The 13,987-nt window shown below is 44.4% G+C and overlaps 1 protein-coding gene across 1 annotated transcript in view; it reads right to left on the reverse strand.

Moving 5' to 3' along the window:
- The window catches only part of CDK15 (cyclin dependent kinase 15), a 92,459-nt gene that overhangs the window by 6,593 nt on the left and 71,879 nt on the right, over positions 1-13,987 (reverse strand). The window contains exons 11-12 of the mRNA XM_036254664.1: positions 12,836-12,884; positions 6,306-6,445 (exon numbers count right to left, since the gene is read on the reverse strand). Of these exons, the coding sequence (XP_036110557.1) occupies positions 6,306-6,445; positions 12,836-12,884 (189 nt within the window). The remainder of the gene's footprint in view (positions 1-6,305; positions 6,446-12,835; positions 12,885-13,987) is intronic.

Here is a 13,987-nt window from a genome sequence, read left to right on the forward strand (position 1 = left end):
TTGAACCCTCTTAATGATATTAAACACGTTACCTGGGAACATGTGGAATCTTTCTTGGGAAGGTTTTAAAATAAACGAAAAGCATGAGACTGTGGAAAGGTCATGGGAGTGGGAATCAAACTCTTGGTTCCAATCTTCATTTTGCTACTAAATTCCCAAGTGATCTTCAGTGAGCAGCAATAAGTGAAGGGAAAAGAGAGGCTTGGGAGTCTAAAATCAAACCTTGGCTCTCCCACTTCCTTGCTGTATGCCGTTGAACAATTCACTTAGCCTCTCTCAGACTCAATTTTCTAATATGTAACATGAGGAAAATAACTTCAACCTTACCAGCTAGTGTACAGATTAAAGAAGAATGTATGTAAAGCACATAGATGCCCAAGAAATAGCAACCACTATTATTCTGTTCTGGGCGCCAGGGACCCATCTATATAATGAGGATATGAAACAGTAAGTCTCTAAGATTCTTTCCCACTTGAAGTTCTCCAACTCTTTCCTACAAGGTTTATCTTTACTTGGAAACTTTCTCATGCTAACAAATTTATCCAATTGAAGGGCTTGGTGGGGCAGAGGGACTTGGTTGACCCAGACTTCTCCCAGTAACACAACTCTATGCAACCCCATAAGCTGTGTCTCAACCCAATACTTCATCTAATGTAGTGGAGTGGGTTGAGGACAGCTTGGAACAACGGAAGATGAAGAGGTGTGTTATGGAGGATACTTCCTAACTTGCTTAAGTACTGACTAATGAAGGATTTAAGAGGCAGAAAGAGTGGTCAGCGGTAGGCTACAAACTCCTAGAAGCAGAACAGAATCAAGAAACCTGGATTGAAATCTCCCTTCCCTCTTCCCCACCACCCCAAACCCTTGAAACCTGGCTTCTAGAATGACAAAATATTCTGGTTAGATAAATTTTGAATAGATAGACAATAAAAGCAATAAATAGAATAGATTTGATATCATTAGCACATAAAAAACTAGACTAAATTTCACTAATACATGTTAAAGAATGTTTATATTGTTGCAAGAAGAAGACACACACACACACACACAAATACACACACATAGTGATAAGGAATAAAAATCAGGATGAAATATAAGTCAGAATTGTGTCACTATTATTTAAATAAATACACCTTCAGCTTGGCCGGTGTGGTTCAGTGGTTGGGCATCAACCCATGCACCAAGAGGTCGTCAGCTCAATTCCCAGTCAGGGCACATGACCAGGTTATAGGCCAAATCCCCAATGGGGGGCATGCAGGAGGCGGCCAATCGATGCTCTCTCACATCAGTGTTTCTATTTCTCTCTCCCTAAAAGTAAAAATTTAAAAAGTTAAAAAAACAATACACCTTCAGAATAATGTTAGACGGTATTAAGAGGAGGATGACGTTCTTATCGTTGGATTCTTTCTCTCCAACCATCCAGATCCCATAATCTTTCATGACCCAGTCACAAGCCATCCTTGATCCCCACAGCTGGAGTTAATCTCACTCCTTTTGAACACCCAGAGCACTTCACACTTGATCTGCAGCTGTTTAGATAGTTGTCTCATTTCCTTAAGGATTGTAAGCTCTTTGAGGACAGGGTCCATGACTAATTCATTTTTTTATCCCTCAGTATCACACCTGATAAATGCTCCATAAATCTCCGATGAATGAACTGCAACATAATTCTTCCACTATGTTAGGAGCCTGAGTCTATGTTGGGGCTGTAATCTCAGAGATAGGCAAAATAACGGGAACAGGTTCGGAACAGAATCATGAAACAAAATGATGGAAGAGTAAGAGAAACAGAACCTATATTTCAGGGTGAGATGAAGGTCAAAGAAACTCAGCCTAGAGAAGTGACTTTGGGAAGTAATATCAAGGAATCTTCAAACACATTAAAGAAATAATATTAAAAGAAGGCCTGAAGTTCTTTTACTGGAGCAAAACAAAACATTATTTAGATTTTAATGGGCAATATGAGTAAGCCTGCTGAAGATCTACCAGACAGTGATACCAGGGTGGTGTGATGCAGGGTTGAGGTCAATGCCATGCCCTTCCCATCCCTATAGGTATGAAAGTATGACAAGAAGGATTCTGGTAAATTGTTTTTGCAAAATTACTTGTGAAATGATTGCAAGCTTTTAAGTTTTAGGATTTCCCCCCCTCAGATGCTGAAGCCTGTTTTAAAGGAGAAGTGTGATTTAGCCCAGGAAAGAATGGCAGAGACTCAGCCTGGGATTTGGAAAGCAAAATGGGTCCAATCCACAGAGAGAGACAGCCTTTGATGTCCTGGTCCTGGGCTTAAGGACCAGACTCTTAAATCACGTGGCATTTACTGCCCTAGATTAAAAAACAAAACAAAAAACTTTTGTGGATCAATGTCTGTGGTTCAAAATGGCAAGTTTCCAAAATCAGTCTTAACTCTCCAAGGGTAACATTTGGAAGGCTCCCTGCGAGAACAGAGTGGAGCTCGTTTCTAGAAGGGGCAGCTTAATGATTTTTTACTCTCCCCACCCCAAAATCATTAAACAGTGTTTCTTTCCCAGAGCCCAAGTTCAAGCTGAGGGCAAAGGGAACTGAAGGAAGAAGCTGAAACTGCAGCTAAGATTAGGGAGTTGCCAAGGGCCTAATTTTAGGTCCTCGCTGCCCCAGCTGACGTCCTGCTCAGCTGGCTCAGTCCCGAGGACCACAAGCGTCTCCATAAGCTGGTGACTGAGTGAGAAAGAGTGTCTCTCTAGCCATCTGCAAAAGCAATTAGCTTGGTGTTGGTGTGTTTTGAGAGAGACTCCCAGTAATTTCTCCTTCAACAAATGTTTCTTCAGGTGTTCAAGAGTCAACAAGGGAAAATGTCAGCACTGGGCAGAAGTTCCCACATGCTTGCCATTCTAATAGTCACGCTTCTCCACTTCAGAGTGCTCTCCAAAAGGGAACCAATCCTGGAATTCCTGGATTTTCATGGCAAGTAACCCTCTGATTTCCTCTGGCCATAAGCTTACCGCCACAACCTAGAGAAAGTGTCGTTCAGCACTTCTCAGGCTTTGTGAAAACAGACATGGATGGATGGGAGCTATCTGGCATTTGGGGGAGTTTCCATCCACTCTTCCACGGGGGCTTAGGCTGTCCTTCCCCTCTTTTTTTTTTTTTTTTTTTTTTAATCCTCACCCGAGGATATTTTTCCATTTTTTGTACAGATAGAGTGGGAGGGAGAGAGAGGAAGGGAGAGAGAGAGAGAAACATCGATGTGAAGGGACACATCGAGTGGCTGCCACCCGCACGACCAACCAGGGCCGGGGACAAACTGCAACCGAAGTACGTGCCCTTAGCGGGAACTGAACCCGGGTCTCTCCGGACCGCAGGCCGACGCTCTAACCGCTGAGCCAAACTGGCCAGGGCTGTCCTTCCCCTCTTCACGTATTTCCCAGCGACTGGTTTCATGCTTAAGTTGTCGTCTTCAGAGGTAAAAGCTGGCATCTCCCAGATCAAAGGGGAAACAGAATATATTTTAAAGTGACAACTTTGTTATCTTACGACCAGAATAATAAAATGATATAAATATAAGCCCCTAAATCATTCCATAGTGAATTGTCACCAGAGAGCAAAATTTCTTGCATAATTACGGCAGGGAAACTCTCTTTACAAACCACTCACTAGAGTATGGCTTATTTTTGCACAATTCTTATGCCTGGGGCCACCCACCAGGGACGGGGATACAGATTCTGTGTCCCTACAGGTTGGGAAGTCCGATAACTGGCTGGTGTTCCCTGTCTGCAAAGGAGGCTCTTAATAAAGGCTCATGGCCACGGGCAATGAAAAAGTAGGCTGGTACTGCCAGGCCAAGGGAGTGTATCCCTTAGTGGACGTGCCCTTGGGAGGGCCACTGTTGTCAAGGTGCACAAACTGGCCCCAGCTGCTTCTCTCTCTTCCTCTGCTTTCTTTCCCATTTTCCTATAGATTTGCTTTCCCTGTCTACTTGTCTCAAGTTCCATCTGTCTGTCTGTCTGTAAACCTGTTTCAGCACCCCCTCACACACACACACACACACACACACGTCTCCTGCCCCCCTTCCCTGTCTCTTGGGCTGGCCCTTTCATCTTCTCCCTCGGGGACTTGAGATGTCGCTGCAGGAAGTGCTTGTCGGCCTAGGCAGCAGCAGCAGAGCCCTGTGGCTTTGACAAACCTCATTTAATTGGGAGGAAGCCAGGAGAATTTGAAAGAACTGAAACATCCACGAAACTCCTTTTATCAGGCATAATTTAAACTCTGCATGGAAAAACCCCTATATGTATAAAGAAAAGTCAACTTCCCTCCTGCTGTGAGCACTCTTCGTCTCCCCCCCAGCACAGGCAGACTCCTGCAAGATTCCATCTTTTCATTTTTCTAAAAGTGTCAAAGTAGATTTGGGTTCTGTGGCTGGGCGAACAGAGTAGGAATACAGATTGGTCTCCCTCTCACATCCGCATGCGCCCGGGCACACACACATGCAAGCAGAGCCCCTCTGTTGGTGGCTTTGCTTCAGATGGCCAGGAAAAATCAAAACTTAAGTTTCTAACAACACATCAGTTTGGACAGCCATGGTTTCTTCCTAATTACCCTTCGTCAGGCAAAAGCTGATGCCCAGAAAACTTTGAAGAGCCCAGCAGTTCTCTGTATGTAGAATAATAGATCCTGGAGGAGGACCAATGGGAGAAGTTTCTTTAAGTGGAGAGAGGGGAGTGTGAGTGTGTCTGCGTGCATGTGTGTGTGTGTGTGTACACCCAAGTGTGTACACTTGCCTGAAGTGGTAGTTAGAAGTCCAAAGCCCCAGAAAAGAAAGCTAAGAAGGAGAGATCCAGGGGCTCGGACTGGGAAGAGGGGAGGGGATGGCGATGAAGTGGAGGGTGAGGGACCAGGAGGGTACCAGTAAGAATTATAGGTCACCTGGAATGCTTTTTATTCCACTCAGATGCCAAACCATGTCCCTTCCCTCTTTTCAAATTCCATTCCAGATTCACCTCCAGTCTAATCCATCTCACTTGAGTTATTCTAATTCCTCCGAAGAATTGCCTTTAGCACACACATATTCTTTGAACATCTGCAGCTGATTATGCACAGACTATAGCTGGTTAGATATGATTTGTTCTAATATGTGTACGAGGGTGCCCTGTTTCCTCTTCCTCACCCTCTTTTCCTCCCACGCTGTAGGATCCTTGAGGTCAAGGATAAGCCTCTTTTCCCCCCCACAATTTTTATAGCACTTAATATGTTCTTGACACTTAATGGCAACTTAATAAATACTGATGACTGACTCTTCTCACAGGGTTAAGTAAGGCACATTAACCCTGGCTGTACAATTATGGTTATTTTGGGGGATCCTAAATGACTCACTTTAATAATAAAATACCTTGAGAAATCTCAAACTAAAAGCTCTGGACTGTTGCAGGACCATGTCCTGGATGTAGTGATGCTGTGTCTGCAAACCCTAGAGACCGGCCAGACCATATATCTAAGGATCTTGGGCAGAAGCTCCCCACCCCATCCCGGTATGTTCTTCCCAGTCTGAGCCCCTAGACCTTCCTTCTTAGTTTTCATCTGTCCAGCCGAGGACTTCTAAAAACTGTACAGTTGAATGGTGGGTGTTTTCAAAGAAACCCCACCGAAGGAGAGTCCCCTCTGAACAGCCCAGGTCATGACTGCACTGCCCACATCCTCCACGGCGCCCTTCCTGGCCACATTCTGAGAAACATGAGGAGGGCTCCAGCCACATGATCCCTCCGCAGATTTCAGATTTGGAGGATGACTTCAGGCCCAGGCAGCTAGGCTGATTTCAGGATAACTTGTGTTTCCCCATGGGCTTCCGGCCTGGGAGGATGCTCCCCTCCCCGTGGCACCCCACCCCGGCACTTCCCTTGGCAGCATCAGGTTACCAATCAAGACAGGCTCAGCTCTCCTCTCTGACATATCCATGTCACCTATCATCTTACTCTCTATGGAAAGACAGAAGGCGGTTATTAGAAACTTTGGTTTTGCTTCTCCAGGCAGATGCTAATGAAAGCAAACATCTCAGAGACAGCTTTCATCTCATCCGATTCTAAGTGCGAGTGTGTATATGGGGATGATTGGGTCCTTCCAGGGAGGTCTGTCACCTTAACCCACCAGAGCTTTTGAGTTGCAAAGAACCTCATGCAATGTTCAAGCAAGATTGGGTCCCATCTTGCTTCTCCCAGGCTAACTGATCTCTAAGCTCACTTCTGGTTGTAAATTCTATGACTCTCCAGAGCTCAGAGGAAACACTTAGACACCAAGACCGACAGGTAGACACACACTCACGCGCACACACTCACCATCGGGAAGCTGGTGCAGCTGAGACGGCAGGGAGCGGAAATAGTCATGACCCAGTGCCTCCTGGGCGGAGACGCGGTCTCTGGGAAAGCCTTTCAGCATTTGCGAGGCCAGGTCTTCAGCCTCAGGAATTCTGCCCAACCTGAAAAAGTGGAAGAGAAAAGAGTTTTCCAGAGATCTCCCTTCCGAAAAGTAAATGGGGAAAGAAGAAAAGTAAAGAAAAGAAGATGGCTGGAAGGGTGTTTCAAATAGAATTTTCCTGGAATTAGTAAAGTTGGTGGTAAATGGAAAAATAACCCCTACACTGAAACTCTTACCTGTCTTGTTACCAAGATGAAGGGAGGAAATCTCAGTATTCCATCATTCAGTGTCTCCCATCCCAGCCTCTATAGTGTCTCTGGCACCATGTATACATAAAGGACCCAGGATTATAATTACAGAAGCAGAAATATATAATTAAGGATTCTTCTTTGAGGAACACAGCAGCCTCTACCAAGCAGAAAAGCCTGTTTAGAAATACGCTCCAAGGGCAGCAAGCATAGACTCCTGGAAGGGGAAGAGGGAGAGAGGCAATTCTGGAGAGTAAAGCTTAGGTGGAAAACACCCTTATGTCCAGTTTTTCTGAAGCTCAGCTTCCAGGGTTATTAGCTAAGACCCTCTCTTGGTTCTCCCTGAGATGGAGCATAAAAAAAGAGATCATGAAGTGCTCAGTTACAGTAAGGACAGATCCTCAAGTTGACCTTATGTTGAATTATAAATCTGGAGATAAGTAAATCCATTAGTTGAGCAACTACTATTTGCTAGTAGGTGGTTGGCTCTGGGAAATACAAGCAAGACTCTTCCTTCTGGCAGTTTTGCCTAGTAGAGGAGTCAGACACTAGACAAATTATCATACAAATGCATAAGTACGACTGTGAAGAAAAGGGGCCAGATACCTGACTGAGAGTGGGAAGAGCTGGTCAGGGAAGGCTTCCCCGAGGAAGTGGCATTTGAGCTGAGAGCTAAGGAACTGGAGTAGGTGATGCAGACAGAGATCTGTGGTGCTCATACAGATCCTGGGGTGGGAGGGAGAAGTGAGTTTAAAGGACTAAGGGCCAGTTGGCTGGCCTGGACAGAGTGGAGCCAGATATGAAGCTAGGGATGGTGGCAGGGGCTAATCGTCCAGGCCTTGTGGGTCTTCATGTTTCTTATTTACTTATAATGTTTGAAAGTCTTTGCTAATCTGGTGCCAATCATTTAAACACACCTCTCTCTAGAGCCTACAGAAAGGTTTACAAGTGGGAAGCCACAAAATGGAAAACTGTGCAGATCCCAGGAGGCGATTAACCACAGGACTGATGCCTGATATTCAGAATTAAATTGATATTCAGAATTAATTGCATGGTCATGCAAATCCCCAACTAAGCAAAAATTGATGGGCTTATTTAATGTGAACTCTACACACCAACCTGAAGCAACAAAGAGCTGACACCCTCCTGCTCCTGTGATGCAGTGATGTTGAAAGCCCTGGCCTGGAGTCGTAATTTGTCTAATTTTTGCATACGATTTACATGAGAAACTTTTAGGTATCTAATTCCCATGACACAAAACTGTTTATACAGATAACTCTACCCTCAAACTCAGGAGTAACTGCTTTGTAGACTTAAAGATAAAAATTTGCAAATCCCAGTCCTTGCAAATTTCCAGGCCAGTTGGGAAACAAGGGAACGTAGGGCAGAGGCCTGCCCAGTAGCTAGTAGCCTGAAGAAGGGCTGGCAGGTATGGGAGCCCTACACAGACGTAGGTGTTCAGGGCTAATGAAATGGAGTTTGGAGTGGGAAAGCTGGTACAAATCATTAGAGCCTGGTGTCACCCTGGAAGGAGACACAGGGAAAATCTTGTGAACAAGTTGTCATTTGTTCACCCTCACTATAGGGTGGTGGGATGCCTGCCAAACTTGGGACCTGAACCCACCCTATGAATTTCCAGGGGTGGGTGGGTGGTCGGGTGGTTATGGTGAGGAGGGAGCAATACATCGATCAGCATCCACCTCCACACTCACCCAACTGGCGATTTAGTCTCTCTGCACACTCCCACCCATTGGCTCATAACAGTTGCATTGTTACAGAATTCCTCTATAGAAGAGGCTTAGGAGCTACAATCTGATTGGATAAGGAAAACAGGATCTGTTTTGAACTGGTGTTAGCATGGCACACATACTGTTTTCATTTAGACCCTGTTTATGTCAGATAGCTGGGGAAGCCTGGAGAAGCTGATGGAGCTTACTGGGAAAGTAGGCACACAAAGGAAGAACAGGCCACTCTTACCAGAAAATCAAAAGAAAGGAGAGTAGGTATTGATCGATGATATGAGGATTTCTTTTTTAGGACTTTTCACTTTAACTAACTAACCTTTCCCCTACCCTTCCCACAAGGTTGTATCAAGGCTTCTAATGGTGTTGGGATTTGCCTCAGTCCCACGGCCTCCAAACTGACTGCCACCACCCACCTCTCCTGCTCCTTAGTTGGCAGAGGCAGTGACCAGGGTAAAGTATACAAATGAAGGCTTTTCCTCCTGTAAGACAATTTCATGTTGGTTTTCCCCGTATAAGCCCACTCTGTGCACTCCTGATTATAAGCCTTGACTAGCAGCTTGGAACAGGGCCACTCGATCTGGACGAGCGTCCTGATCATCTCTTGTGATTGGCATATTGCATTCTCATTTGGGAGCTGAAAGAAGAGCCTGGGAATACAAATGTTGCTTCTTTCGGCGCAAAATGTTAATTATCTTCCATGTTTGTATGATTTTGCTTCTTTGTGCCATCTATAGTCTTGCTAACTATCAACTGCCTTTATTGTCACATTTCTACAATTTGAGACTCTCTCCAGCTCCTAGAAAAATTCTTCATTGGTTACAACCTCTATTTTGGATGTAAAAGTTGTCATGAAACATGAACACCACAAATTTTAAATTGGCTACTAGCACATTTCCATATATGTAAGCTAAATGCTAATTAATACTATTTCTTAGGCTCATGATGCTAACTCCAAACATGTCTGGAGTATCTTGCAGAGTTAAGAGAACCCACCTAGGCAATTAATGAGAGTCTGTTAGTAAAGGCAGAATCCTCTAGTGAAACTCTCCTTCTAGCAACAGTTCAAGAAGTGAGAAGTGTTCCATTGTTAATACAAACTTATCGTGGAACACTTAGAACACGCAGAGAAAATGCAGAGTTCTCTCTATCACTCTGAGATAACCCCCTTCACTCAAAGATAATCACGGTTGCTTTTGTGCTCGTTTTTCTTTAGTCCTTTATTTTTATGCTGATATATTTTTTGTTTTACCAAAAAAAAAACGGGATCATACTCTACATGCTGTCATAACCATCTTTTTCCACTTGCCTATCTTGATCATCTTCCGAGGACTCGGAACAGCTTTCTAGGACGTAATTGCAATGGCTGCACAGCATTCCATTATGTAGGCATATCATGATCTACAAAGCCAGACGCTTAGTGCAGTTGCTTTCCTTTTTTATTAGGGTGTGAGGGGCTACTATTAAAATCATGCTGTGACAAACAGCCTCAAAGAGAAATCTCTGTGTACTTGTGTGATGATTTTCTTAGATGATTCTGAGAATTGAAATTCCCAGGCTGAAGGATATACACCATGTTAAAGTTTTTGATTAAGGATGTCAGCTGGTTATACCAGTTTCCACTTCCACCAGCAACCCAGGAGAGTTCCTGTCTCTGTGTGCACGGAAAATAAATTCATGCCAGCAGGCCTGAATTGCCACAGGCCCCGTTGCTTATAAAAGTTGTAAAACAGCTTAAAATTGTAAATTGATCCTAAAAGATGTGCTGGGTGCGAGGACATCCATATTAAATTTTGGATGTGCAGAATAGAAACACAAACTATAAGGAAATAAAAATCAGGCTTTGTGGTTGTGTAAATCACCATCGACGAGCCCATCACTCCACTCTTCTAAAATCGGGGGGTTCTCAGGAACCCAAGGCAACAGCACAACCTGTCTCCGAGGACAAAAATCCCCCACTGCCATTGCTGCCATCAAGCTTGACAGTGGAAGGGCTTTATCTGTTTGTAGCACAGGCTGGTCATTGTCAGTTCAGCTGAGCTCTTTGTTGTTTTCCCCTAGACTGATAGAAAGAGAAAGGGGCAGGGATAGAGTGGGCACATTTTTTTTTCTTTCTTTCAATTTTTCAACTTGTTTTTATTGTGAAGTATTTTTAGGTTGATCGCAGTGTTGCAGGCATGATGCAGACAGTGATCTTGTATGTTTCATCAGCTCCCCTGAATGTTAACATTTTACCTAACCACAGGAAGATGATCAAAACTAAGAATTTATATCGGCACAATATTATTTACTAAGCTGAGGACTTTATTCAAATTTCTTCTTTTTTTTCAATAATGGCTTTTAGTTGTTGTTTCAGGAGAGTGGGTACTTTTTGTCAGTTTAGGATACCACCAATAAGAAATGTACCCAACACTAGGAAGAAACACATCAAAGAAACTATAATTTTCCAATCAGTCTAACAAGTGAGTGTGCACTTGCTAGGCCCAGTTGATGGGGTCACCGCCGAACCCCAGGCGAGGTCGCGGAGGGCATTTACAGCCCCGCATGGATCTGGTGCACCCCTGCTGAAATCTTGTAGGAAAGCCAGTGATACCTCAGCTGCTGTTCCCTCATCACCTTTACCCTCAACTGACAGACCGTGTACTAGATGAATCCTGGTTCTGTCGCTATAGGATAGCCACTACTCACATGTGGCTATTGAGACCTTGGAATTGGCTAGTGCAACTGAGCAATTGAATTTTAAATTTAATTTTAATTAATTTAAATGTAAAGAGCCACATATGGCTAGTGGCTACTGTACTAGATTGCACATCTCTGGACATTGCTTCTTTTTTTGTTTTGTTTTGTTTTATATTCACCTGAGGACATTTTTCCATTTTTTTGTTCAGATAGAGTAGGAGGGAGAGAGAGAGAGAGAGAAATATCAACATGAAAGGGACACATCGAGTGACTGCCACCCACACAACCCAACCAGGGCTGGGGACAAACCGCAACCGAGGTACATGCCCTTAGCGGGAACCGAACCCGGGTCTCTCTGGACCGCAGGCTGATGCTCTAACTGCTGAGCCAAACCGGCTAGGGCTGGACATTGCTTCCTGCTCTGAGGGTCTGAGCAAAAAGAAACCAGAAGTCCAAGCTAAGACAAAGGTATTGTTGCGAGCCAGGCATTGGGCAGCGGTGCTGTGTGTTGCGTGTCGGCAGAAAAGTCAGAGGGACATTTGACTCATTCAAGTCCTGCTCAGCCTTAGAAGGAAGGGCTGGTGGCACTTTCTTCTGCCATGCGACAGTGCCAGGCGCAGCAGCACAGGGTATTGAGGTGGTTTGTGGGTCTGGAGTTAAAAGGTGAGCCAATAGTGGAGTGCAAGCAAGCCACAGGGCAGTGCTAAAACACAAAAGTGTCTAGCTAGGGGTTAGGGGGCCCAACTATGCAGGCAAGAGAAAGTTTGCACATTTTGAAAGAAATTATAAACAGCAGTTCCCTGGAGCCTGTCTCCAAAACAACAGGGACGGTGCGTTTGAAAATAAGTGAGGAATGTGGAGACATCCTGGGAGCGGCGCCCCTCCCAATAAGAGGCCCCATGATAATTCATGGTTCTATATTCTGACCTAGTCTACTCTTTGTGCTCTGATAGTCATTCTACTTGAAGGTTTTCTGAAGCACACGAACACTAAGTCTGGAGAAACCAAACGAAATTTGGTTGGGTTAAACCCTGCCACATTTTCAGGGAAGAACAACATTCGAATGTTCGGTTGGGATCTCTTCCTCCTCTCCCCACCTGCGAGAGTGTGTTTTTCTTTGACATTTGAGCTCGTTCCCCCTGTCTCTGATGTTTTCCTCACTGCCCTTTTTGCCTCTTCACTGAAGCAAAAAGAACAGAGCCTCGGCTAATTACTCTCAGATCAAATAATACTGGTTATTGTAATTGGTCATTGTCCGAAAACACTGAGTTCTTCTTAGCCCTGAGGTTGCCTGGCACGGCTTAGTTAGCTAACTATTCCGGGAATGTCTCTATTATCTGTTTTACTTTGCAAAAGAAACTAGGGATTTGTTGAAAGCTGGTAATAAAAGTCTGCCGTGGTCTGAGCCGAGGCTGCGTAGAGAGGGCCTGGGAAAGCATGACCTCCATGAATCAAGCTGCCCCCACCCCCAGTAGCCACTCAGTGATGTTATTTGGTTTCTCTGTCAGAAAAGAACAAACCCACTAGGTCTTCTTGCAGGCCAACACTGTCTCATTTGCAGGGCCTCGGGCACGGTTGAGGGGCACAAAAACAATTTCAATGACTCAACTCGGTGAAAGTAAAATGGTTCACAGAGAAAAATCAACAGACTCACAGGTGCCTCTCTCAGAGGCATCTTGCTGGGGCACAGGGCCTGCAGATGGAGGTGCTCCGTGGACTGAGGTCCAGGGACATGTCCCTTGAAACCCTGCTGAAAGATAGGCTCTCCAAGGTGGTGCTTACCTGTTCCAGACATTCTGAAGGCTTTGAGGTTTAGGCAGCGGGAACCACTCTGAAAATAACACACAGACACATAAACAACAACAACAAAACCCCCCCACTAAAATCCTGTTTCCAAAAATATTGAAATCCTAAATGTTCTTCTTGGCTTGGAGTAAGAGAGAATTCAGGTATCAGGTAGGCAAAGTAAACGACGTTTAAGGCCTCTTATCACTATGACTATTTCACGATTCTGTGTAAGGTCACTATTATGGGCTGAATTGTGTCCCCTCAAAATTCATATCTTGAGGTCCTAACCCCAGGTACCTCAGGATTCGACCTTATATGGAAATAGGATCACTACAGATGTAAACAGTTAAGATGAAGTCATTAGGGTGGGCCTTCATCCAATACAATTGGTGTCCTCATAAAAAAAGACATGCAGGCAGACACGTACAGAGGAAGACAATGTGAAGAAACACCAGGAGAAGCCAGCCATCCACAAGACAGGCCTGGAACAGATCCTTCCCTCAGAGCTCCCAGAAAGAACCAACCCTGCCAGCACCTCAGATTCAGATCTGGCCTCCCAAACTGTGAGACAATACATTTCTGTGATTTAAGCAATCAGTTTGTGGTACTTGGTTATGGTAGCCCTAGCAAACTTAATATAGTCACAATATTCAGCAAACTCAACCAACATTTGTGTAGCATTTACTGTGTGCAGAGCATGTACCAAGTGCTGGGAGAATACAAAAGAAATCTCCCCACCCTCTCGGAGCTTATAATTCATTTGAGAGAATAAAGTTCACTCACATGAAAAGTCATGTGACAGATGATGGGGCAAAGTTTCAAAAGTGGTAAAAAGTAACAGGGCTAATTTTATATGTCACTTGAAGTAAAAAGAGAAGTAAATCCTGGCTCAAATGATCCAAAATGGATAATAAAATGTGTCATTTTCTTTGGGGCACTCCTTATAGCATTTACGTGTGGACACACGTGTTTCTATTATTCTTGGTATTGACACTATTTAGCCCAAAATAAAACCACCATAAAAGGGAACGTTTTCTCATTTATTCAGGAAATACTAATTGAATGCTGACTCTATGTACGGGCCATAGGGGAGCTACAGGGGATAGCAGCTGGTGCTCTTCATCAAACCTGTTTCCCACGCCCATG

This window comes from Molossus molossus, unplaced genomic scaffold (genome assembly GCF_014108415.1).
Source record: "Molossus molossus isolate mMolMol1 unplaced genomic scaffold, mMolMol1.p scaffold_m16_p_11, whole genome shotgun sequence".
Lineage (NCBI taxonomy): Eukaryota > Metazoa > Chordata > Mammalia > Chiroptera > Molossidae > Molossus > Molossus molossus.